Source organism: Panthera pardus, unplaced genomic scaffold (genome assembly GCF_024362965.1).
Source record: "Panthera pardus isolate Hobbes unplaced genomic scaffold, ASM2436296v1 HiC_scaffold_13, whole genome shotgun sequence".
NCBI classification, from domain to species: domain Eukaryota; kingdom Metazoa; phylum Chordata; class Mammalia; order Carnivora; family Felidae; genus Panthera; species Panthera pardus.
In genome coordinates this window covers 44,551,207-44,576,946 of record NW_026526688.1, presented here as the reverse complement: position 1 = coordinate 44,576,946, position 25,740 = coordinate 44,551,207, and the positions used below count along the sequence as shown (strand labels likewise).

Sequence of the window (25,740 nt, the reverse complement as noted above, 5' to 3'; positions counted from 1 at the left end):
GACTTTGCAATAAGGATCATGACAGCCGTTTTATAGAGATCATTTTGAGAAGAGTCAAGAGTTTTGTTTTTAAAAGGGTTACCATTTATTTTTGCCATGGGTGTTATCTTCATTTGGTGCTACCTACTACATTGAGAAAGAGTCAAGACCTACCTCTGATCTGGAGGACAGAATGGAACTTAAAACTGCTAATTGGCAATAGTATAAAAATCTTCTAATAAAAGTTATATAATGTCAAATGAATTTCATATGTTTAATAGAGAGAAGCAGGGTAGTATAAAAAACATGGGCTTTGAAATGAGACAGATCAGGTACAAATGCTAGTCCCTCTATTTAACAATTTCTATGACCTTCAGGTAAATTATGGAATCTGGGCTTCAGTGTTCTCATCTACATAAAATGGGGAAATAATTTCTTAGGGCAACTGTGACCATTCAGATGGTATCTGGTAGAGTTTGATTTACAGATGCAAAAAAAAAAAAAAATTGCTATTATTATTAAAATGAAAAGAAAACCCTAGTCTACCTTCTCCATTATAAATTACCATCACAAAGAAAGGCATAGAACGTTAAGTAACTTTTATTTTATACCCCCCCCCCCCAGATGAAAGGAAATGCTAGGACTGAACATTTCCTATGGTGCCATGAGGGGAGGGAAGGAGCAATGTTCCTCTACACCTTGAAACATTTCTAAAAATATTTCTAGATATTTCAGTCCTTAAGAATTAGCTGAATTGTTTTAAACAACCAATAATCATGAACTAAGAGAAAAATCCTTCATGAGGAGGGAAAAACTCTGTATAAGGCAAGAAACAAAAGCAAAACAAAGCTTTCTAATACCAAAACAAACACAATTAAAACCTTTTATGTGTGAATTTATTACATTTAGGCCTCTTTAAAAACAAGGAGACCTGGGGCGCCTGGGTGCCTCAGTGGGTTATACGGTTATACTAACTCCAGATTTGGCCTCAGGTCATGACCTTGAGGTTTCTAAGTTTGAGCTCCACATAAGGCTCTCCACTGATGGTGCGGAGCCTTGCTTGGGATTCTGTCTCTGCCCTTCTCCTGTTCTCCTGTTCTTGCCCATGCGAGCTTTCTCTCTCTCTCTAAATAAGCACTAAAAACATTTTTTTTTTAAAAAAGGAGACCTCTATAAATACTGATGAAAGAACTCATATCATTTACTTGTGAAAACTTTTGACTTCAGCCTTCTCAAATCCCAACATCTGATCTATTTTTTTTCCAATATATGAAATTTATTGTCAAATTGGTTTCCATACAACACCCAGTGCTCATCCCAAAAGGTGCCCTCCTCAATACCCATCACCCACCCTCCCCTCCCTCCCACCCATCTGATCTATTTTGAATAAGTTTCTGTAAAAGGCTAAAAAGGAAAATGAAAGTTTGTTTACTGCACAGTTTCTTAGTTCAAATATTTGGGAATTAAATAATCTTGATTATACAGGCATATAAATATAGTATATCTTTCAGAATAACTGTCAAATTGATAAGATGCAAATACAGATCCAGTATTTCCATTATCTCAAGCTTTTTTTAAATCAAGGCATCTGAAGTTAAACTTAAAATGGGTAGAATCCCCTATAAAGCTAGGTTCCTTGACAATGGCCATTTTCTACCTATCTTACATTGAAAATACCTGTTTTAAAGGTTTCCCAATTATTGAATGAAATAGAGCAAAAGAAAGTATTGGTTAATATACTGATGGTAACTGATTCAGAATGTACTCCAAAGTAAGCCAGCATGAGAGTTATAAACTTGATACTTAAAATGTTGGCTCAGTTATACACACTTACACACACACACCCCTGTAAACGTGAGTAATAGTAAGTGCCTAGCAAGGTAGAATAAAATATTTACAAAGTGACAGAGACTTCATGCTATCACTGACACTGATCTGTTTAAAGCCTCTAAAGCTAGCCATTCAACTGATAATTCAGTATTTCCATACTATCATTACTTTCTTAGGGATGGGGAGATGGAAAAGACACCAGTGGTGACTTTTCATTTCTTTTGACTATTTGAATCCTTTCTGCCACTTGTTAACTACGTGATGCAAAACATTGCAGACTTCCTCCTCCACGCACCAGCCAGGTTTCAGAGCAGAATACAGCTGTAATTGCTCCCCTAAATAAAGACACAAGGCTTCCCCAGTAAGGGCAAACAGCCCCAGGGATTTAGCACACACTGGGGCAAACTGAACTGAAAGCCTACATACAATGGGCTGCCACCAGGAGGACAGCCATTTATTTAACCTTTTACTGCCCACCTCCTCTGGCTATTTTTTTTTTAAGAGACACAAAACCAAAACAACTCAAGATCTGTCACACTACCTAAATTCTATTTAAAAATATTTTACAGTGCTTTCACCAAATTAAAAGAATTATTATCCTAAAGCAAAAACCAAAATGAAACCACGTAACACCAAAACCAAACCAAACACTTCATCTTCAGCACAGTCTAAACATAATCTAATTGGCCCGATACACCAGAGTCCTTTCAAAGTTCAGAAAAGTTAGCATTTATATTTGAAAAAACAAACTGCATTTGGGGATATTAATTTCTAAAATGTTTACTAAACACTAAAAAAAATTGTTTTATTATAATACAGCTGAGATACTCTGTAATGCTGAATGCTCTGTACTATATTCAACTAAAGAAATTCTATTTTATATTTATCGTGAACTCCACTTCACTGACCCCCTCAGGGCCACAATATTGTTTTTACTTGATCAAGCTCTTGGCATACTTAAGTACCAACAGCTGGCAAGTAAGAAAGCTTGCATTGCTGGCTCTTAGCTACCACCACCACATATGTTGCCTTGGCTGTATCCCATCAGGCCTTCCTCAATGCCAGACCAAAACATGATAAAATACAACATAAACAATTAAAAACTAAATGTGCTCATCTCTCCTTCCAAGTGAAATCTCAATCAGTTGAAAGCTCTGGATTAAAGAATATGACATGGGAAGAGTCTACTTCCAATAGAAGAATTGTTTGCAGAAGGGAATAGATTAATCTTTTGATACGCCATACAGGAACACTAAGAACTTATCTGTAATTTTAAGTTATTTAAAAAATTTAGATTTTAGCTTAATTTATAGAAGAATTAATATTCTAACAATTGGAATGTTTAATGTTATAAAAGGGACTACTGAAAGTGTTAATGTCTCAGGGGTATTACTGAATCTCCATTTCAGTGGGGAAATATGCCAATGAACTCAAAGAAATGGAGAGAAAGGATTGACACTCACCTCTAGCACAAACGAAACAAAAGCCTACATTTATGGCAGAGGATGAACTGCTGCTCCGTTTGGAATGATTACTACAGATGAGAATGTAGGAGGATACAAATATGCTTCCGGCAGCAATGCAAGCATCTCCAGAGTGATAGGCTACTGGACATCTCAAACATCTCATCATGCGACCTGTTTAAAGATAAGTTAAAAAAAAAAAATCTACATAATTAGGTATCAGCTGGATATAAAATGAGTTTTTTGGAGTTGGACTCTTTTGGGTCCCATGTGATGCTGTTATAGTAAGATAATATTTTTTTTCACGAGTTTGGCTCTGTCATTCCTTATGCAGGATCCTAAATGCAGTGCCCACTGAGAGATCACTCAAAGAAAAACTTGTCTGCTCCACTGCTGGAGAGATGGTGGTCTTAATGTCACCTGTTAAAGAAATTTTCAAGGGTAATTTTGAACATATAGAATTTTCATAATTTCAATTAGAACCTAATCTCTATCATGCTATCTATCGTGACTGAGCTGTTATATCTACAGAAAGCTGTATATATCTATATATACACAGAAAGATAATACCTGATATACTTTTTATAATAATGTGCTTATTATTTGCTGCTGTACTTAAAAACCAAAAAAACAAAAAACAAAAACAAAACCCGGGGCACCTGGGTGGCTAGTCGGTTAAGCATCCAACTTTGGCTCAGATCATGATCTCATGGTTCACGAGTTCAAGTCCCGCATCGGGGTCTGTGCTGACAGCTGGGAGCCTGGAGCCTGCTTCAGATTCTGTGTCTCCCTCTCTCTCTGCCCCTCCCCTGCTCATGGCTCTGTCTCTTTCTCCCTCTCAAAAATAAATAAACATTACAAAAAATTAAAAAAAAACAAACAAAAAAAACCCCAAAACACTTTGTCCCCCTTTTAAGCTCCATTTTACCTTTACTTGCTTTGTAGATATCTTTCTCCATGGAACAGGCAGAGCAACAGTGCTGGGGACAGCGGAATCCTTTTGATTCAAAGATGGCAGTGGGGAATTTGCGAACACAGGCTTCATGATAAAATTTCCCACAAGCACCAACAGAGCAACGCTTCACATCTGTACCAGACACTTTACATGAAAAACATGGGTGCTGTCCTGAAAAATTGGTTGAGGAACACAAATTAAATAAAATCTGATGAAAGCATATCCCTTTAAAAAAATTTTTAACATTTATTTATAAAGCATATTCCTTTTAAATAAAAGCAGCTAAAAGGTTATTTAATAATTTTGGCTAGAACAACTGATAATCAATTTGGAGATAAAGCACTAAAAACAATTTAGGTCTTCACTTTCTCACTCTACAATAAAATTAACCCATAGAAAACCCAGAGCAGAACTTTTCAACATATGGGAGCTGGGAGTGAGAAGGTCTTTCCAACCCAGAATAAATAAATTACCAAAGACAACGAAGATTCCATTAGGCACTTACAGTTTCCATATGTAAAACAGACATAAAATGAAAACTCATAATCCTAATACAAAACACAGAAAAATTATAACTAGATATCTCATTCAAACTGTAGTAAATCAAGAACAAAGAGAAAATATTAAAATTACCCACAGAAACGACAATGATTTTCAAAGAAGCAACAGTAAGACTGAGAGCTGACAGCAAGGGAAAAATGGAAGCCAGAAAACAATGGGATGCTATCTTCAAAGGGCTCAAAGAAAACTTTTACTAAACTAGCATTCCATATCCAGTGAAAGCACTCTTTAAGAATGGAGTGATGGGAATGCAAACTGGTGCAGCCACTTTGGAAAACAGTATGGAGGTTCCTCAAAAAATTAAAAATAAAACTATACTATGACCCAGCAACTGCACTACTAGGTATTTATCCAAGGGATACAGGTATGCTGTTTCGAAGGGGCACATGCACCCCAATGTTTACAGCAGCACTATCAACAATAGCCAAAGTATGGAAAGAGCCCAAAATGTCCATCGATGGATGAATGGATAAAGAAGATGTGGTATATATATACAATGGAGTATAACTTGGCAATCAAAAAGAATGAAATCTTGCCATTTGAAACTATGTGGATGGAACTAGAAGGTATTATGCTAAGTAAAATTAGAGAAAAGACAAATATCATATGACTTCACTCATATGAAGACTTTAAGACACAGAACAGATGAACACAAGGGAAGGGAAGCAAAAATAATATAAAAACAGGGAGGGGGGCAAAACAGAAGAGACTCTTAAATATGGAGAACAAAACAGAGGGTTGCTGGAGGGCTTGTGGGAGGGAGGATGGGCTAAATGTGTAAGGGGCATTAAGGAATCTACCCCTGAAATCATTGTTGCACTATATGCTAACCAACTTGGATGTAAATTAAAAATAAATAAAAAAGAATGCAGTGAAATTAATATACATTGGGGAGGATTAAAAAAAAACAGAAGTTGGGTGTTTTTGGAAAAAGATTAATAAAGCTGATATCTCTGGCAAGAATGACTAATAAAGAGATAAAAAGCAATAATATCAGAATTAATATTACAATTCCTATAACTGTTAAAAAAATTGCCAATAATTTGAAAATTTACATGCATGGACAGAGTCTTAGAAAAGCAGGGTGGCTCAGTCTGTTGAGTAACTGACTCTTGATTTCACCTCAGGTCATGATCTCGTGGTTCATGGGATCGAGCCCCACATCCCCACACTGGGATTCTCTCTCTCCCTCTCTCTCTCTCTCTCTCTGCCCCTCAACCACTCCTGCTCTCTCTCAAAATAAATGAATAAACATTAAAAAAAAGAAAAGAAAAGCATAATTATCACCACTCCCACAAAAATAAATAGAAAATATGAATAGTTCTACAAACTATTAAAGAAATTGAAACTATCATTAAAAACCTTCCAACAAAGAAAAATTTAATCTCATATGGTTCCACTGGTCAATCTGCCAAACATCTAAAGTTAGAAATAATGTCAATTAGAATAGAATAGAGTAGGATAAAAAGAAGGGACGAGACAGATGTGGAAAAATATATGCAACGAAGATGATAAACGATTATGTTTTGTTACAAAAAGAGCTCACCTATGGAGAAAATATATGCAAGATATAAGCAAAGGTAACTAATCAAAATTTATACAGAACTATAAATTACTACAGAAACAGAACAGCTTAGTACAAAAGTGGGCAAGGGTGCCTGGCTGGCTCAATCGATAGAGCATGTGACTCTTGATCTTGGGGTCATGAGTTCAGCCGCACATTGAATGTAGGGCTTACTTATAAATTGATAATTAGATAGATAAATAAATAAATAAATGTGGGCAGGATACAAATAGGCTATTTACAGAAAGCAGGAAGACAAACAGCCAATAAACAAATGGAAAAATGCTCAACTTCACCAGTAATCAGATAAATGCTAATTAAAACCCAAGTAATATTTTAAAAAGTCATCAAGAAAAAAGAGCTTGATAATACCAATTATTGATGGGGCATGGGAAACAGGTACTCTCACATATTGCTAGTAGGAGTTTAGGTTCAAAGGTACTACCCTTAGAAGGCTACGTGGCAGTATCCATTAAACATACATTCATTTTCTGTGACCAAGAAATTCCGCTTTTTGCTATCTATATTAGGGAAGCCTTGTATATATAAAAGGAGGTTTACTGAAGCATTGTTTGTAACTGCAAAGAACTGAAAGCAACTCCAACATCCTTCAACAGGAGAACAGTTAAATAAACTATGATAGATGCATACTACTATGGAACCCTACGTAGTAATTAAATAAAATGTATCTGTTTAGACATAAAGAGTCCCAAGATAGTGAAAAAAGCAAGTTATAGAAAATTAATACATTTTGTTACAACACACAGAAAAATGTTACGTGCACGCTGCTTCAGCTATAATTATATTTTCGTAAGATAGTATTTATACATTATTTGTGTAATTAGAAATAAATTTAAAGTACTAACAAATGCTAAGAACATCTTTACCACCACAATACACAAATGGATAAAACATACACAGATCATTCACAAGAGAGGGAATAAAGATACAGAAAAAGATGTTTAGTTGTAAACAAAGAACTAAAAGTATAACAACATTTTTGTTGTTCTATTCTTTGAAGATAACTGTCTTTTCTGTGGGTAATTTTAATATTTTCTCTGTCCTTAATTTCTACAGTTTGAATAAGTGCCTAGCTTTAATCTTTTGCCTCTTTTATTAGGACAGGAGTTTTCATTTTGTGTCTGTTTTATGGATAGAATTTTAAGTGATTATTTACTGGCCATTTGGATATCATGTTTTGGAAACAGACTTTCAAGTCTTTTGCCCATTTTTCTCACAATGCTATAAAAAATCTGAAAGACAAAAATGGAATAGTTTTTTTGTTTCAATTTTTTTACAGAGAGTTAGATTTTATTTTGGAAGTATCTAACCTTTACAAATTAGCTGAATTATAAAAATTGTTTAAAATTAGTACTTACAACTGTGATGTTCAAACGTGTTGGCTTTTTTTTCCTTTACTGGTTTTGTTGTAAAATAAAGGACAGCAGGGTTGTGAGGTTCTTTTTGTTGTCTGTTACATTTATATAATTTCAAATTATATTTTAACATGTATGTAGATATGAAAGCAACAGTATTGTTTTAAAAATAACTTTTAGAAAATTAAAAAATTAAAAGAAATTATTTTAAAGGTTAAGAAGTTTGATTTTACAGCTTTGCCTAATTGCATAAATTGCTCTATGTAAAAAAAGGCTTTCACTTGGATAATGATCAAAATAGGTCTTATATAAATGAAAATTGCTATAACTAGTAACACTGTTATAGAGAGCTGAACTATCAACCTCCTTAGAGCTCTAAGGATATGAGTGCTTCCAATACTCTCCCTTCTCAGTAGGAAACAGTCTTCATTTAGAATAATTAATAAGTAAGCTTGACTGTTACATATTTTAATCATAAGGTAAAACATTTTAATCACAAGGTAAAATGAAAGTGCTTTCTTTCCAGAAATCACATTTGCCTTAAACAATAAAAAGAACAGTATAAGAATTTATTAGGCATGTATCCTGTAATACTTAAAAAAATTTTTTTTAATGTTTATTTATTTTTGAGAGAAAGAGCGCGAGTGGGGTAGGGGCAGAGAGAGAGGGAGACACAGAATACAAAGCAGGCTCCAGGCTCTGAGCTGTCAGCACAGAGCCCGATGCGGAGCTTGAACTCAGGAACTGTGAGATCATGACCAGAGCAGAAGTCTGATGCTTAACCAACTGAGCCACCCAGGCACCCCTATCCTGCAATACTTTTTACATGCAAATGTTTGTCTTTTGATAAACAAAAGAAAACTTTCTAAATGAACTTAAACAATGGTTTGGAGTTTTTTACTCCTATTATGTTGGAAGGGTAACAAATTGGTATCAAACTAATTTTCATATAATAAATCAAAAATTAAAAAATAATTGTTATTTAAACTGTGGTTAAAAATATATAACATAAAATTTACCATTTTAACCATTTTTAATTTTTTTTAACGTTTATTTATTATTGAGAGACAGAGCATGAGCATGGGAGGGGCAGAGAAAGGAGGAGACACAGAATCCAAAGCAGGCTCCAGGCTTTGAGCTCCGAGCTGTTCGCACAGAGCCCGATGTGGGGCTTGAACTCACAAGCCACGAGATCGTGCCCTGAGCTGAAGTCGGTCGCTTAACCAACTAAGCCACCCAGGCGCCACTACCATTTTAACCATTTTTAAATGTACAGTTCAGTGACATTAAGAACTCATTATTTTGCAACCATCACCACTATCCATCTCCAGAACTTTTTCATCATCCCATACTTAAATTCCGTACCCATTTATTTTTATGTATTTTTTAATGTTTATTTTTGAGACAGAGAGCATACGTGCGAGTGACAAAAAGGCAGAGGGGGGAAAAAGAAGATCTGAAGCAGGCTTTGCACTGATGGCAGAGAGCCTGATGCGGGACTCGAACTCACAAACTGTGAGATCATGCATGACCTGAGCCAAAGTCAACTGACTGAGCCACTCAGGCACCCTTCTGTATCCATTTAAATAAGAACTCCCCACTTCTCTCAGGTAAAAACTAATGTAAAACAAAACAAAACAAAACAAAAAACACCTTGGTAACAACTGCTCTACTTTCTGTCTCTATAAACTTGACTACTCTAGGTAACTCATCAAAGTAGAATCAAACAATATATGTCCTTTGTGACTAGCTTATTTCATCCACAATCATGTCCTCAAGGTTCATCCATATTATAGAATTAGAATTTCCATGTATTAGAATTTCATTTTTTAATTTCCTTTTTTTCTTCATTTTCAAAAATATTCTGTTGCATAGGGGCACCTGGGTGGCTCAGTTGGTTAGGCGTCTAACTTTGGTTCAGGTCATGATCTCACGGTCGGTGAGTTCAAGCCCTGCATCGGGCTCTGTGCTGACAGCTCGGAGCCTGGAGCCTACTTCAGATTCTGTGTCTCCCTCTCTCTGGCCCTCCCCTGCTCACGTTCTGCCTCTCCCTCTCTTGAAAATAAATAAATATTTAAAAAATTAAAAAAAAAAATGGTTGCATGTACACACCACATTTTATTATCCATCCATTCGTTCATTCATCTATGGACACTTGGGTCATTTCTACCTTTTGACTATTGTGAATAATGCTGCAGTGAACATGGGTGTATAAATATCTGTTTGAGTCTCTGTTTTCAGTTCTTTCAGGTATATACCCCACAGTGGAATAGCTGAACCATACAGTAATTCTATGTTTAATTTTTTTAGGAACCGCCATACTATTTTCCACAGAGGTTGTACCTACCATGTTACATTACTGCTGATAGTGCACAAAGGTTCCAATTTCTCCATATCCTAGCTAACACCTGTTTTCTGCTTTTTACTTTTATTTTATAATGGTCATTGTAATGAGTGTGAAATGGCATCTCATGTGATTTTGATTTGTATTTCCCTGAATACTAATGATTTTGAGCATTTTTTCATGTGCTTATTGACCCATCTGTAAACGTTCTCTGGAGAAATGTCTACTGAAACCCTTTGCCCAATTGGGTTTTTTGTTTTTTGTTGTTGAGTTATAGAAGTTCTTTACACATTCTGGATATTAATCCCTTCTCAGATATGTGATCTGCCAATGTTTTCTTCCATTTTGTAGGTCGCTTTTTCAGTCTGTTAATGGTGTACAAAGGTTTTGATTTTGATAAAGCTCAATTTATTTTTTTCTTTTGTTGCCCATGCCTTTGGTGTTACATCCAGGAAATCAATGCCAAATCCAATGTCATGAAGCTTTTCCCCTATGTTTTCTCCTAAGATTTTATAGTTTTAGCTTTTATGTTTTGGTCTTCGATCCATTTGTATTAATTTTTATATATGGCTATTAGGTAAAGGTCCAACTTCATTCTTTTGTATGTGGGTATCTAGTTTTCCCAGCACCATTTGCTTTTAGTGTTTTTTTTTTTTTTTTTAATGTTTGTTTATTTTTGAGAGAAAGAGGGAGAGAAAGAGAGCGGGCACATACATGAGCAAGCATGAGCGGGGGAGGGGCAGACAGAGTGAGGGAAACACAGAATCTGAAACAGGCTCCAGGCTCAGAGCTGTCAGCACAGAGTCCAACGCAGAGCTTGAGCTCACAAACCACAACATCATGACCGGAGAAGGAGTCAGACACTTAACCGACTGAGCCACCCAGACACCCCTCAGCACCATTTGTTAAAAAGACTATCCTTTCCCATTGAATGGTCTTTGCACTCTTATCAAAAAAATCATTTGACCATATGTGTGAATGTTTATTTCTGGGCTTCCTATTCTATTTCATTGGTTTATATTTGTCTTTATGCCAGTACCACATTATTTTAATTACTGTAGGATTGTAGTAAATTTTAATTAAAATTTTTTTTAAATTGTTTTGCCTTGTAGTGAATTTTTAAATCAGGAAGTAAGTCTTCCAACTTTGCCCTACTTGTTTTTAAATTTTCTACTTTCCTTTCTAAATTCCTCTTCTAAATTTTCTAATAGATGTGTGCCAAATTAAACTAGATCTAGCCTTTGTTGGCAGAATTCTGCTCTGTTGGGTTCTAGAGCTAGGAGAAAAGCCCTCAGAGTATTTCAATAACACGATACATCGTCCCTCCTATCAGTAGTTTATAACAGAAACTGCAACTTAAGTGCTTACAAGGGGCTAGGCAGATTACATAAATGACTGGAATGACAGGGTTTTAGAAAAGGGAATGGCAGGGAATGTGAGGAACCAAGAATACGTGCCTGATCCATGTTCACACATTCAAAACATTCCAAAGACCAAGTAAAATGACGCGCAGATAATGTGACCCTGAGGCTGCCAGTTGGCAAGCTGTCCTAAAGTTTTACTGCAGAGGCTAAATGTGATAAATAATATCTTATATAGGAAAAAATACAAGTTATATGTTCAAAACAGCTTTTGTAGCTTCATTTTTTGCATGTGTGTGCAATCTCCACCCTACTTCATCAAGGTTGTCAAAGGCAACAGTACAGAGTAAGGACTCTGGGGTTAAGCTACTTCCTGGGTTTAAATCCCATTTTCATCATATGTTGTCTTTTGACTTTGGGTAAGGAATTAAACTTTCTCTCTCTATAAATTGTTTTGATCAGTGGTAGTCTATATGGGGCGGGGGCGGGGGGGAAGGGGGGGAAACATAAGACCAAATGATGAATCCAAAATCCCCTAAACTGTCTAAAAAACAATTTCCATTGTTTTCCATTGTAGCTCCATCTTTCCAATAAAAATATAATCACCATGGTTATAGTTCGTGAGTTTGTGACTAATGTTTATCCAATCTATTAAAGTCAAGGGGACTTTAACCCAATTTATTGAACACAAAACTCTCAAACCCATCTAAAAATAATTCACTTTATATATATTGCATAGTTGCTTAGATAAAACACAAATCCATCTCGACGATTTGATCTTAGAAATCCCAATCACTGAATGTTCTTAATTTGTTGAAATACCTACAGGGAGTGGAGGATGAGAGCTACATAAAAGTGGTAAGAGAATTAGACGTCACGGGGGATGCTGGCATCACGCATTCCTCCCTATTTGTCTTTTCATATCTATCAAACTAAGTAAACTTACCGGTTTTACATTCCACACAGATGAACTTTCCATCAGGGGGTGATGCCAATCCCAGGCACTCCAGGTGAAAGTGTTTGCAGCACTCTCCCTCACAAGGAATCAGAGAGTCACCAGAGCTTTCACAGATCTGTAATATGGCAAAAAGTAGTCAATCTTAAACTTTAGCAGGCATTAGAATCACTCAGAAGGCGTGTTAAGACAGATTTCTGGGTGCTCTCCCATAGCTTCTGATTCAGTAAGTCTAGGCTGGGGCCCAAGAATTTGCATTTCTAACAAGTCTCCTGACAATGGTGATGCTGCTGGTCCTTGGCCCTCATTTTAAGAACCCCTGAAGTAAGTTAATTTATTTTAATTTTATTTTTTAACATTTTTACTTTAATTCCAGTTAATAACACATACAGTGTTATATTAGTTTCAGGTGTACAATATAATGATTCAACAATTCCATACATCACCTGGTACTCATCATGACAAAAATAATAATATAGGAAGACTTCTATATTTTATATTAAAAAAAAAAAAAGAAAGAGAGAACCACTGAATTAGATAACTATTTCCAGACCCAATATGGTATAAAGCTTAAAAGGCATATTTGATCTTTCATGATTCCTTCTCTGGAATCTGCACGTTTTAACTTTTCCCCACACAGCAAAGCAGTATTTTTCAAAAAGGGTAAACATATATTTAAAAAGGTAATATCAGGGCACCTGGGTGGCTCAGTCAGTTAAGTGCCCGATTCTTGATTTTGGCTCAGGTCACGATCTCACAGTTAGTGAGCTCGAGCCCCGTGTCAAGCTCGGTGCTGACAGTACAGAGCCTGCTTGGGATTCTCTTTCTCTGTCCCTCCTGTGTGCTTGTGCTCTCTTTCTCTCTCTCTCAAAATAAATAAATAAACTTAAAAAAAAAGTAATACCAACTTAAATTTAAGAAAATGTTTTTGAAATCAATCATATGTCATTTACTTTTTTTTTTAAATGAAATTTATTGTCAAATTGGTTTCCATACAATACTTTTTTTTTTTTTTTTAAGTAAACTTTAGGCCCAACATGGGACTTGAACTCATGACTCCGAGATTAAATCGCATGTTCTATAGATGAGCCAGCCAGGTGATCCTTTCCTTTTACTTCTTTTTTTTTTTTTTTTTTTTTTTTTTTTTTAAATTTTAACGTTTATTTATTTTTGAGACAGAGAGAGACAGAGCATGAACAGGGGAGGGGCAGAGAGAGAGGGAGACACAGAATCTGAAACAGGCTTCAGGCTCTGAGCTGTCAGCACAGAGCCCGATGCGGGACTTGAACTCATGGACCGCGAGATCGTGACCTGAGCCGAAGTCGGCAGCTTAACCGACTGAGCCACCCAGGCGCCCCCTTTCCTTTTACTTCTAATTCAGAACTGAGTATCACAATCAAGATTAGCATTGCATATGAATAAAATTTCCAACTCGGAAAGGGAAGAAAAGAACTTTTAGACCTATAGCTTTAAAGTAGTATAATTTAGGAAGATAATATTCTCTCCAGCAGAAGGTAAGTATATTATTGGCAGAATATTAGAGCAGTTATTTCAAGCTTATTTGTCGCTTGCCTACCTGACACACAGTGTCCTTCTTACTGATTCCAATGCCTCTTCTTGACAAACTTGAATCCACGGACTGCACATCAGAAACATCTACATCTGCAGTAGCAGAAGGGCTATCTACTTGCTTTCCAAAGCCTACCTACATGGAAAACATAACACTTGTTAAGAAAAATAAAACAAAAGTTTCCTCAAAGTTAGGCGCTATGAAAATCCTAGCAAGATTTGCTCAACTAAACCTTGATACAACTTCTTTTTCTTCCTTTCTAAAATCCCTGGATAGTATATGCCTGGTGTTTTGAGAGAAACTGTAGTTAAAACTTAAAAACATAGAAGCAATGCTTCTGTTATGTAAGAGATCAGCAAAATTAAGACATTTGTAAGTTACAAAAGAACCAAGATGATTTGCTCCCTGGGTATTTAAAAACTTCCCCGAGCCCCCCAGAATAAGTCAAATAATGTATTCTGTTACTTCATTTTTCAAAGTGAAAAAGCAGTGTGCCCAGAACCTTGAACATATTTACCTGCAGGTCACTCAGTCCTCTAGAATCGGAGTCAGACGTGTCTCTGTATGCTGAACTAGTCATTTCTACATCAGTGGAGGCGCGACTCCTTTTCTTTAGAGGTTTACAGGAATCTGAAATCTCGCTGGCACCTTAATACAACATACTGAAATTAATCCTAAAATAGTGCTTAAAGTTTTATTTATTTTTTTTTTTGTGGGAGATTCTTTCTTTCCTCAGACTCATCTGTAGTGTGAAAAAAAAGCACAGCTCTCTTTGTAACACTAAAGTCATGAGTCAAAACTTCATAAGGTTCTGACCTTCCTGATAGTGAGTGATTTAATTTACAACCGCTCTATTAAAAACATTTAATTCAGTGCTCCTGCTCTAAAGCTATTTTCCGTCGACAGAGCCCAAGTTCCAAGCTAAAAACCAATTCTATCAAAACTACAGGATAGCCGATTGATTTGGAGCAATCCAGAGAACCATTCAATTTGGAGGGGGAAGACATAAAACCCAACACACTGTGTAGCTTACAAATATGGTCGCAGAGACATCTCCATCTTGTTTTTATTAGGGATGTGACAAATCTTTGATTTGTATTCGATTCGTACACGGATAGTGCCATTTTCCCCCGAATTTTGCAATTCAGTTGATTATTGCCCCCCGAACAAGTTTTGGATGTTCATAATTGTTCATCTGAGACTTCCTTGGTGAAGTGGCATTTATTGTGACCATTAACAAGTGCTGCAGCACATCTACATATGTCATGCCATTTAGGAGGCACATTGCTGAGGGTTGGAACGGATAATCAATGTTCAAGTGCAGCCAAATCAACGAAGAGCTGGATGAGAGGCCTCTATGTGGAATTTGTGCGGGAAGGAATAAATATGAAAAAAAAAAAAAAAAAAGGCAGAGAATAGTGAGGAATTTTTTTTTTTTTTTAAAACTGTGTGTAATACAAATCCAGCCAAAACAATAGTGCAAAAAGTTACAAAGCAACAATCTCTTGGGCTAATGCAGTATAGGCTATACAGAAACAGCCACGATGAAATGTGCAGATCAGGCACGGTGAATACCAGGGAACCAAGGAGACGGTTAATATTTCAACCCACAGTTTGTTTTGGATTTTTTTTCCCCCAAAATTTCCATACAACAAACAGACATCTAGATCAGCCCAGCAAGCTATGGTGGAAGTGTGCAGTCCAGAAGAGACCATGGAGAAACAAGTCTCCTGAGGCCATGAAGATCCGCAACAGGCTGAGTGAGAGTAGCACTTGGTATATAGCCATGTTCTGTGGTGGAGGATGTGGGCCTCTTTAGACTGCTCAGATTACTGGAACCTTGTTATCACATCCCATTCTACAAGTTTTTTCACTGAATGTTTCCTTACATCTATAAATGAGGGTGCCTGCCCATGTTAACGCTGATTAAAAAACACAAGTACACAAATCTATCTCCTTCATTGCTGGTGTGTGGACCCAGAACACCACCACAAAGTATTTCCTTGGCCTAAAAGATCACTGGATTAACAAGGAGTTTTAACAGAGGAACAGGAGTGCTGTACTGAGAGGCTTTCGAAGGGAAACACAGGTACCGCCATTTCCGATGAGTTTCTGAAAATGCTAGAAAAATGACAGACTGCCAAAGACAGCTGCCATGCTGTTCTCCATGATAACGGCACTAATATTAAAAAAAATAAGAGCTTTTAATGATTGTAATGTATACAATTTGGGCTGTTTGGCAAAACCCTGCAGATGTGCATTAATGATGCTTTATTTAAAAACAAAAAACAAAAAAACAAAAACAGTCCATGTTGAAATTGATCAGTGTACGTTAAACGGTGGTTTTAGGCTGGACCCATGATTTAAGCTGTACCCATCCAGCTCAGACCAAAAAAAAAAAAAAATCATCTGAATGTTAAAGCAATTGTTCAGAGTCTTGAAGAAGAAACCAGGCAGGAAGATGCCAATAATGAGGATTGGCAAAATCAAAATTGAAAACAAAGAAACTGTTTATCGAGCCGCCGACAAAGAAATCTTGCATGGAGACTACAAGTCTGGAGTTTCTGGGATGAAATTGTACAGGAATCTCAGTCCACAGTTTCCTCAATCGCTGCGGAGACGGAGCTGTCACTGAATCTGACAGAGCCCTGCACTCCCCGGTCCGCCGACCCTGTGGAATGGTGGAAACACAACGCAATCAGGCCTCCTAATCTCGCAGCGATCGCGATGTCTTTTCTTGGAGCTCCGCCAAGCAGTGTTCCCTCCGAGAGGCTGTTCAGTTCTGCTGAGGATCTCCACGGAGACCATCGCTGCAGACTTCTCCCCGAGAATGCAGAGAGGCTGGTGTTTTTTTTTTTTTTTTTTTTTTTTTTTTTAAATAATGCAATTTGCCCAGAGTAAACTACAGGTATTAAATACAGTTTGAATGATCTCATCAAAAATGCACGAATCATGCTATGGAGTTTGTACTGTAGTCAAATTGCACACAGAAAATACAGATATAAGTTTAAGGTTTCTTAAACTTTGTGCATATCTCAAATAGATTTGCATAAGGTCATCTAATAATGGCCATAAATATGCTATGAATCATTTTAATTAAAAAAAAAAAAAAAGATTTTACAGCACTGTAAAAATAAACGTGGCAAGATTTTTTTCAACCAGGTTGTCTTGTCTGATTTGTCATAGTCCATGTTTGATAAACATTAATAGCTACTATTCGGTATTCAGTCGAATACCAAAAAAAATGGATTCGTCACATCCCTAGTTTATTAACCAGTGAAACCCCAGAATCTTATGGAGAAAAGTTGGAAACAGTATCAAGTCTACATGGTGTTCTCCAATTTACCGAAACGAGTAAGACTTTACACATGGGAGGTACAGAATAAGATCAACTCTAAAAGACACACACACACATACACACACACGCACACGCCAGGAAATACTTCAATTTCACACAAATTTTTGACTGAAGAGCAACAACAGTGATTTACAGAGACAAACAAAAATACATGAAGTACAAATAAGTAATTCTTAAAATTTGGTTTTTAATCGAGGAAATGCAAGGCAACATTATAATAACTCACCTTTCTGTAATCCAGTCTTCACTGTAGCCTGAGGAACTGTTTCAACCTGTATGGACAGAAAAATATACCATTAACAATGAATTTTTTTCACTTTTAATTAACAGAGGGAAAAAACAATACTTCCATCAATCTAAATAATGATGAGTGATTAATGTATCTGTAATCTGAACTCCGTCCCATCTTCTGGGTAAAGTTCTGTCTCAAGGTCAGGGAGGGTTTAAATCCTAGCTGCCTGTGCTGAATACCAAGTGACAACACACAGCCACATGCTTTCTAGCAAAGACTTTTCCCACCATTCCCTTGGTATATGAAGAGAACAAGAATCCTTTTCTCAGTGTCTGGGAGGCAGGAGAGGGGTTGTTTCTGCAACCAGCCCCGATGTTGCTATAAACCCCTCCCGCCCCAAAGACGTTAGGATAAATTTTTACTTACTATGATACTCAGGTTAATGTAACTCACGCCACTTTAAGACCCTTCCGCGCCTGCACTCACAGCTAAGTTGCTGGGAATCAGGACCCTCTCTGTAGAGAGTGCTACAGGGCTCCATACAGCTGGAAGCTCAATACTTTTGCTGCTAGTACAAACTTAAGAAAATAAGTTTGTGATATTGCAAAAGCACTTTCTTGAGTGTCTTATGAACAGTGTCTTGATCCTACATTAGGAGAGCGAGATCAGAAGTTATTCTGCCAATGTATATGTACAACACGTGGTAATTTGAGGACTGAACCATTGGAATTAAAGAAAGGATGCTGTTTGGAGGAGTTCCTGTTTTAGCTATGAGTTGAATTTTATGTTTCTTTAAGATGTGGTGAAATATGCATGTTGAAACACATTTTGTAAATATTTAAGGATTGTTCTAAGCTTTTTAAAAAAATTTTTATTTTTTTTACAACAGGTAAAAAAACATACAACAGAAGCGTTTTTATAAGATACAATTAGTAATACAAATATAAAATCTTCTAAAACAATCACTGGTATTGTTCTACTACTAACTATTAACACAGTGGCATTAACAATTTGTCCCACTTTTTATACTCATTCTGCTTATTAATTTTAAACTGACTGGTCACAGAATTTGGGAACCAGCTGGAAAAATCACAACTTTGTTTTGTTAATGAATGCTATAGATTTGCAAGAGCTTAGAAAGATTTTTTGGAATATAATTTCCTAAGTATGAAAGTTAATTATGATAAATGAATGACAAATTAGTACATTATTTAAATTTTAGTTAAATGTTTCTGGGAAAATTGTTTTACATGCTTGGAGATGCCATAGAGCACCCACAAAATTACCTTTTAAGTTTGGAAGTTTAAAATTATGAAGGAAACAATTTGAATAGAAAAGTCCACACTTCCATACTAAGTGGTTTTAAAAATATAAAGCTTATTGGAACAAATTCTATCCAGAATTCTTTTTGTTTAATAGCAGCTGTCTGGGCTATACAAAATGGGTATTCTTCTACTTTAGAAAATTAAGAAAAATTCTTATTGTGAGTTTAATTTAAAGGAAAAATGGTTTCTTAACATTTCTTTGAAAAAGGTAATTTAATATGTATATTATTATATTGGTTACACTGGTTTAATACCTTTCAGTCAAATGTTCCTCCTCTTTTTTGTTTTTACTTTAATAGTGTTTCTCTGATAGACCAATCACAGGTGAGTGCCATTCCACTGGGAAAATAACATTCCAAAAAATCTGTGATACCAACAGAAAAACCAGATCATCTATGATTATCTGTGTCTTAAATATAACTCTCATAGTTAAATTAATTTGATTTGTTTAAAAAATAAAAACAATACATACCAGCAGCTTAAACAAAAAATCAAAATTTAAAAGGGCAGGGGTGACTCAGTGATGGTTCCAAATAAAAATCGTGAAAACATGAAATCATTTTGCTCATAACAGAAATTTCAAAATAAATGTGAGGAATTCTTTAAGAGTCTTGTACCACTGGCTTCCCATCTCCTGTAGTCTGACTATGTTCTGTGAAAATGCTTGAAGCAGAATCACAGGGATGGTTGTATTAGAACTGGGCACTGGAACTCACCAGGACAGAAGCATACGAATAGTCCAAAAAAAGGAAACCCAGTGTGGGGAAAGTTTCTTTTTCTTTTAAGATACCATATAAGCCACAACATTTACAAATACAATGTTTTAACTCTCTACATGTAGGAAGCCAACCTGCTCCTTTTTGATCTTCTTCTTTGGCACAACCTCAGTGGATTTCTCTGATTCAGAACGAGTTCTAATTGATCTTCTCTGTTGCTTCTTTTCTATTGAGCCTAAGAGGTGATTTAAAGAAACAAAAAATAAAAACTCACTTAAGGATGACTAGACATTTATGTAACTAAGATCTGGCCCAATCCCCTGCTTTTTTATCTATCACTTTTGTTGTTGTTTTTTACTTTCGGTCTTTTAATTATAAATCATTAACAATTTAATCAGTGCTACATAGTTAGCATTTTTAACAAATGAGTGAAATTGATTCTATATGTAAAATGCTTAACAGTGCTGGTGCACTTATATAAGTTTTTGCTACTGTTATATTATTAACAACAAAGGAGAAAAAAGCAGTAAAGGGACAAAAGTGTGGCCAAAACCAAATCATTAACTTGGATGTCAAGGAATTGTTATACTTTAGACATAATTAGTCATGAAAAACTATTTGAAACAAATTAGCAAGTTTTTTCATGTTAAATAGTAAAACAGAAACTATTAATTTTTAAACAGTAAAATTCTTTGGAAGTAAACAGAAAAGAACTCACATGGACCCCATTTTGGAAAGGATAAAACTTAGACTGAAGACCAAAACTTGAAAGAACACTAAATCAGGAAGGATTCATTCTGTGATCCTGAGAAGGAATGATGCCTTCAGCACAGCTGTTCTCCACCTTCTCAGTGCTTGGACCACCCAAATGGTCCTTCCTAGACAATAATCACCTTTCACTTGCCACAGGGGAAAGCTCCTATCAAAGCAGGCAGAAGCTACTTCAATAAAGCCTTCCACATTACCTTCATATTTTGTGGTTTCATTGTGCTTGTCTGTGTATACATGGTTTCCTTCACCTTAGTTCAAAGCCAAAACAAAGAAGGATCCCACTACTTCTATTCTGAGGAAGGAGAGGTAGTCTGACACGAATATATTGTTTCTCAGCTGTGGTTAATCTCTACCAGAGAAGTCACAAATGAAGGTGTTGGCTCCTTCCTTCATTCTCACTCTTCTTACACTGAAGGAAATGTTTACCAAGACAACAGATCTCCTACCCTCACAGTCACCTGAGTATCCCAGAAATAAGAACTGCTTAAAACAAAAAGCTTTACTTGTTTGAAGGATGTCAACATAACTGTTCCATCAAGTACAAATGGTATTTTGGTATTTGATCTATCTTAGAGAAAATAAGGCAACATGACTTCTTAAAATTGTTCTGAAAGCTACCCGAAGAACACATAAATTCTACTACATTTAAAACCACTAAAAAGTACTATGTTTAAGTCCTAAGAGAGAGGAGGTGATCATCTCTGAATTTGGAAAATAGCTTAGAAATGCAAATACAATTCTTCAAAACACAGAAATTAGCAGTACCAGATACTCGATCTATCCTCCAAATTTACTAGGAAAAGGCCCAAGAATTCTCCCTAAGTAGTTAACACCAACTGAGATGACACTATTGGTTTCTGAAGAGAGATCAAGTCTCTTTTCTCGGTTTTCAACTACTGAAGTTGTTTTCACAAGAAGCAAAATGGTCATTTAAAAAGGCAAAATCTGCTCATCAACCACAGCTGGTAACCAAATTTAAACCAAGGTCAAAGCTTTAGAGCACTCATTAATTTACAACCTAAATACAGTACCTGCCTAAGGAATAACTCAGTATAACCTTTCACTTTAAAAAAAAAAAAAAAGAAAGAAAGAAATCATAGCAGAACTTAAGTCTTACAGGAAAAAGACAATATGAATGTTCAGTAGCTGAGGGGAAGGGAAAAAAAGCTCCATTAAAAATAAAAGTATAGGGGCACCTGCGTGACTCAGTTAAGCGTCCAACTCTAGATTTCAGCTCAGCTCATGATCTCATGGTTCATGGGATCAAGCCCCAAGTTGGGCTGTGCACTGACAGCACAGAGCTTGCTTGGGATTCTCTCTCTCCCTCTCTCTCTCTGCCCATCCCCTGCTCATGTTCTCTCTCTCTCTCAAAGTAAATAAACATTAAAAAAAGTATAATATTTAAGATCAGTCTAATATGAAGATTACTTTCTCCCTAATTAGAATATAGATATTTAAATAAAGATCCCCCTAGCTAAGTATCACACTTAAATTCAGACAAATTACCAACAGTTTAAAAGATAACCAAACTGGAAAAAAAAAATAACAAAACTGATATACCTAACTACGGGAAGCCGAGGCCAAAAGATTTTTTTTTTTTTTCCAATTTATTTTTGGCAGAGTGCAAGTGAGAGAGGTGCAGAGAGAGGGAGACAGAGGATCCAAAGCAGGCTTTACTCTGACAGGCTGACAGCAGTGAGCCTGATATGAGGATTGAACTCGTGAATCATGAGCACATGACCTGAGCCGAAGTCAGATGCTCAACTGACTAAGCCACACAGGTACCTCCCACCAAAGACTTTTTTTAATCTTCAAAGAAGGGAACAAATGTTTTCAATTATGGCTAATTAATGCAAAATCTTTTAAGTCCATTTATTCATTTCTTTAGAATCATAATTTCATTTTTTTATATAGTATTTTGAAATGATACAAGTTCTGGACTTCACTCTCCTTACTCCAACTTCTCTTCCCAACTCAATTTTGGATAAAGGTATAATGTTTAGTATGCTCCATCCAATATTTGTCCCATCTCCCTGCCACCACCTCACCGTGTCTTATAGCCCCCCTCATTTATTTTAAGAGAGCTACCCCAACTTCTTTCTCAAACAATGACTTTTATTTAGCTCTTATAATAGTAAGAATCTTACTCAAAGTTTCCCTTACAAAAAATATTGGCTCTTTAGTGCCACTCCATCTCAATTCTGCCTGAGTTACTACTGATTGAAGGCTACTACCTTAGTTCTCAAGACTTTAATCCTTTTCTATAAAATTACTTGGTTCATTCTTTGATTTCATTCCAAAAACCATTTAAAAGAACAAGATGAAACAAACTTCTTTCTCCTAAACTAAGATTCCAAATGACCAAACCAGTTGACAATCTAACTCTTTTCTTGATGACCATATGAATCAGCAATACTGTTATAGAAACCAAACCCACCAGATACTCAGTTAAACTATATGATCTTAGTTAAGTCAGTCCCTTAATAAAAATTATTTTGACCATTCGAAAGGCACAATCTTACTAAATATAGGTACTTCTCTTTTATGTTGTAAAAAAAAATTTAAAAAAAAAAAAGTTTTTTTTTTTTAACGTTTATTTATTTTTGAGACAGAGAGAGACAGAGCATGAACGGGGGAGGGTCAGAGAGAGAGGGAGACACAGAATCTGAAACAGGCTCCAGGCTCTGAGCTGTCAGCACAGAGCCCGACGCGGGGCTTGAACTCACGGACCGCGAAATCGTGACCTGAGCCGAAGTCGGCCACTTAACTTAGACTGAGCCACCCAGGCGCCCCTAAAAAAATTTTTTTAATGTTTGTTTATTTTTGACAGAGAGAACAAGAGCACAAGGAGGGGAGGGACAGAGAGAGAGGGAGGCAGAGAAACCGAAGCAGGCTCAGTGCTGTCAGAACAAAGTCGGATGTGCGGCTTGAACCCAGGAACTGTGAGATCATGACCTGAGCTGCAGTCATACAATCAACTGAGCCACCCAGGTGCCCCTAGGCATTTCTCCCTTAAGCAAGAATAATATAGCTTGGTTCTCAATTAATGGGATCTGTTAATCAGAGAACAGATTAAAATAGGAGAGGCCCTAGTCCCTTAGTTCCAAACATCTAAGCATACTTAAGAATAAAAAAAGCACAGGCATCTGTTAATTAGTTTCTAATAAGAGATGGAGGAAATGGTCTAAGGATGTGTAATAGTGCTAGAAAAGTAAAGCTGTTAACTCTCATGCAAAGAGAAATAATCAAATGGTGCATTTACTGAAATGTGTACAGATTTCATAACTATGTTCTTTTAAGTACAGAGCCCTCCTATTACTTAAATTCCTGTAGGAAAAATATCCTACTACGAATAAAGCTCCCTAGCTCCTAAACCATTCTTTCCTACTGAAGTAATTGCTTTTATAATTTAATTTTTTAAATACAATTTGATTTGGTAACTAAAAGTTTCTTAGGAACACAGCTACCATTTTATACCAAAACAAAATTATGACACCTCAAAATGCGTCCATATATTTTTCATTCATTACTCACCTGTAGGACCAGATGTTGCTTCAGGAGATGATATATTCTGAGTTGCCTTTTCACTTCTCTGGTTTGGTGTGGAAATGATAAGTCTGTCTTGTCCCCTGACACTTATTTCCGTTTTGTTACCAATTCCCTTCAAAATAAGGAAAAATAAAAAAATAGTTGATTACTAGCAAATGGAATCATTGACTTATAAAGACAGCTTAAGATGTTCATAATTTGCTTGAATTTTACTTGGTCTTTGATTGAGTTAATTTATCATCTTAGCCATTATCAGAGCAATTTTATGAAGTCATCAGGATGTCTTCTAAAATGTAGAATGAGATTACGTAAAAAATAAACAAAAAACAACTATTTGTCTAACTCCATATGATGCGTATCACTAAAAAATGAACCTGGGGGCTCCTGGGTGGCTCAGTGGGTTGAGCGTCTGACTTTGGCTCAGGTCATGATCTCGTGGTTTGTGAGTTTGAGCCCCACGTTGGGATCTGTGCTGACAGCTCAGAGCCTGGAACTTGCTTCGGATTCTGTGTCTCTCCCTCTCTCTGCCCCTCCCATGCTCATGCTCAGTCTCTCAATAATAAATAAAAGTTAAAAAAAAATTTAAAAAAGAAAAAGAATCTGTATCAATTTTCTATCAAAAACAAAATGTTTTTCTGGTCTGAATAGCCTCTCCATTTATCCCTATCATAGGAAAAGAACTCAAGTTATTTTCATTTGGTACAGTACCCTAATATAAAGATAAAAATGTCAACACGTCTTGAAAGACAAGAATATCCTTAGGCACAGAAATCTGACATTCACGGTGACCACAATGTGTACCCAATAAGCAATTTGGAGCAGAGAGAGGCAGGTACAATTTTAGGTATTTTTAACATAATGGGATAAAGGAGTGATTTGTAAATATATATATTTTTAAGATCTTCATTTTTAAAAGATTAGTTTTATCTCAAATTTCATTTAAATAGCACTCCTTGGGGGGGGGGAGGGGGGCGTGTGACAAAGTTTGATTTCTGTACCAAAAGCAGATCAAAACTAGCTCCAAGAATGAAGCCAATTTACATTAAAAAAAAGATGCAAAGTATTCATTTGCCATTCAAAGCTACCAGCAGAATCAAGTGGAGACTAACTTAAGTTTTTCCAAGTAGCTTAGTCTTACAGAAATCAGTTGAACCTCTAGTCAGAAACAAGTTAATAGAGAACCCTTATGCTTCACTCTAGAAACATGTATCACTTGAGCACCAGGTGTGTAAGTGATGAATCACTGAATTCTACACCTGAAATATTATAATATTACACTGTATGTTAACTATCTGTAACTTAAATAAAAACTTGGAAGAAAAAAAAAGAAAAAATATCACCGATGAAACATACCTATATTTACTTTAGTGTGCATATGACAACGTTAGGAAATAAGCACAAAGTTCTTAAAAGCACACACCCATGAAGTGACACGAACTCAAATTCACAAGTCCACAATTGTGGGAAGGGTTGGGAGGACAGTGAAGAGCAATACGCAGTAAACGTAACAAATGTCAGGAGACAGTTTTAAAGTCTAAAAGCCAAAATGGGGGTGCCTGGGTGGCACAGTTGGTTGAGGGTCCGACTTCGGCTCAGGTCATGATCTCGCAGTCTGTGAGTTCGAGCCCCTCGTCGGGCTCTGCTAACAGCTCGGAGCCAGGAGCCTGCTTTGGATTTTGTGTGTGTGTGTGTGTGTGTGTGTGTGTGTGTGTGTGTGTGTGTGTGTGTGTGTGTGTGTGTGTGTGTCTGCCCCTCCCCCACTCATGCTCTGTCTCTGTCTCTCTCTCTGTCAAAAACAAATAAACATTAAAAGCTAAAATATAAGTGCCCT

General features: G+C 36.3%; 1 protein-coding gene across 7 annotated transcripts in view; it reads right to left on the bottom strand.

Annotated features, from left to right (window-relative positions):
• Window positions 1-25,740, bottom strand: part of NSD3 (nuclear receptor binding SET domain protein 3) — a 117,249-nt gene that overhangs the window by 27,341 nt on the left and 64,168 nt on the right. For 5 of the 7 annotated variants that reach the window (XM_053901072.1, XM_053901075.1, XM_053901074.1 and 2 more), the window contains exons 7-14: window positions 23,895-24,021; window positions 19,724-19,824; window positions 17,543-17,588; window positions 14,476-14,606; window positions 13,965-14,093; window positions 12,380-12,506; window positions 4,201-4,398; window positions 3,273-3,446 (exon numbers count right to left, since the gene is read on the bottom strand). In XM_053901072.1, the coding sequence (XP_053757047.1) occupies window positions 3,273-3,446; window positions 4,201-4,398; window positions 12,380-12,506; window positions 13,965-14,093; window positions 14,476-14,606; window positions 17,543-17,588; window positions 19,724-19,824; window positions 23,895-24,021 (1,033 nt within the window). Of the gene's footprint in view, window positions 1-3,272; window positions 3,447-4,200; window positions 4,399-12,379; window positions 12,507-13,964; window positions 14,094-14,475; window positions 14,607-14,983; window positions 16,630-17,542; window positions 17,589-19,723; window positions 19,825-23,894; window positions 24,022-25,740 lie in introns of those variants that run through there. The other 2 variants (XM_053901078.1, XM_053901079.1) reach the window with 2 other exon arrangements.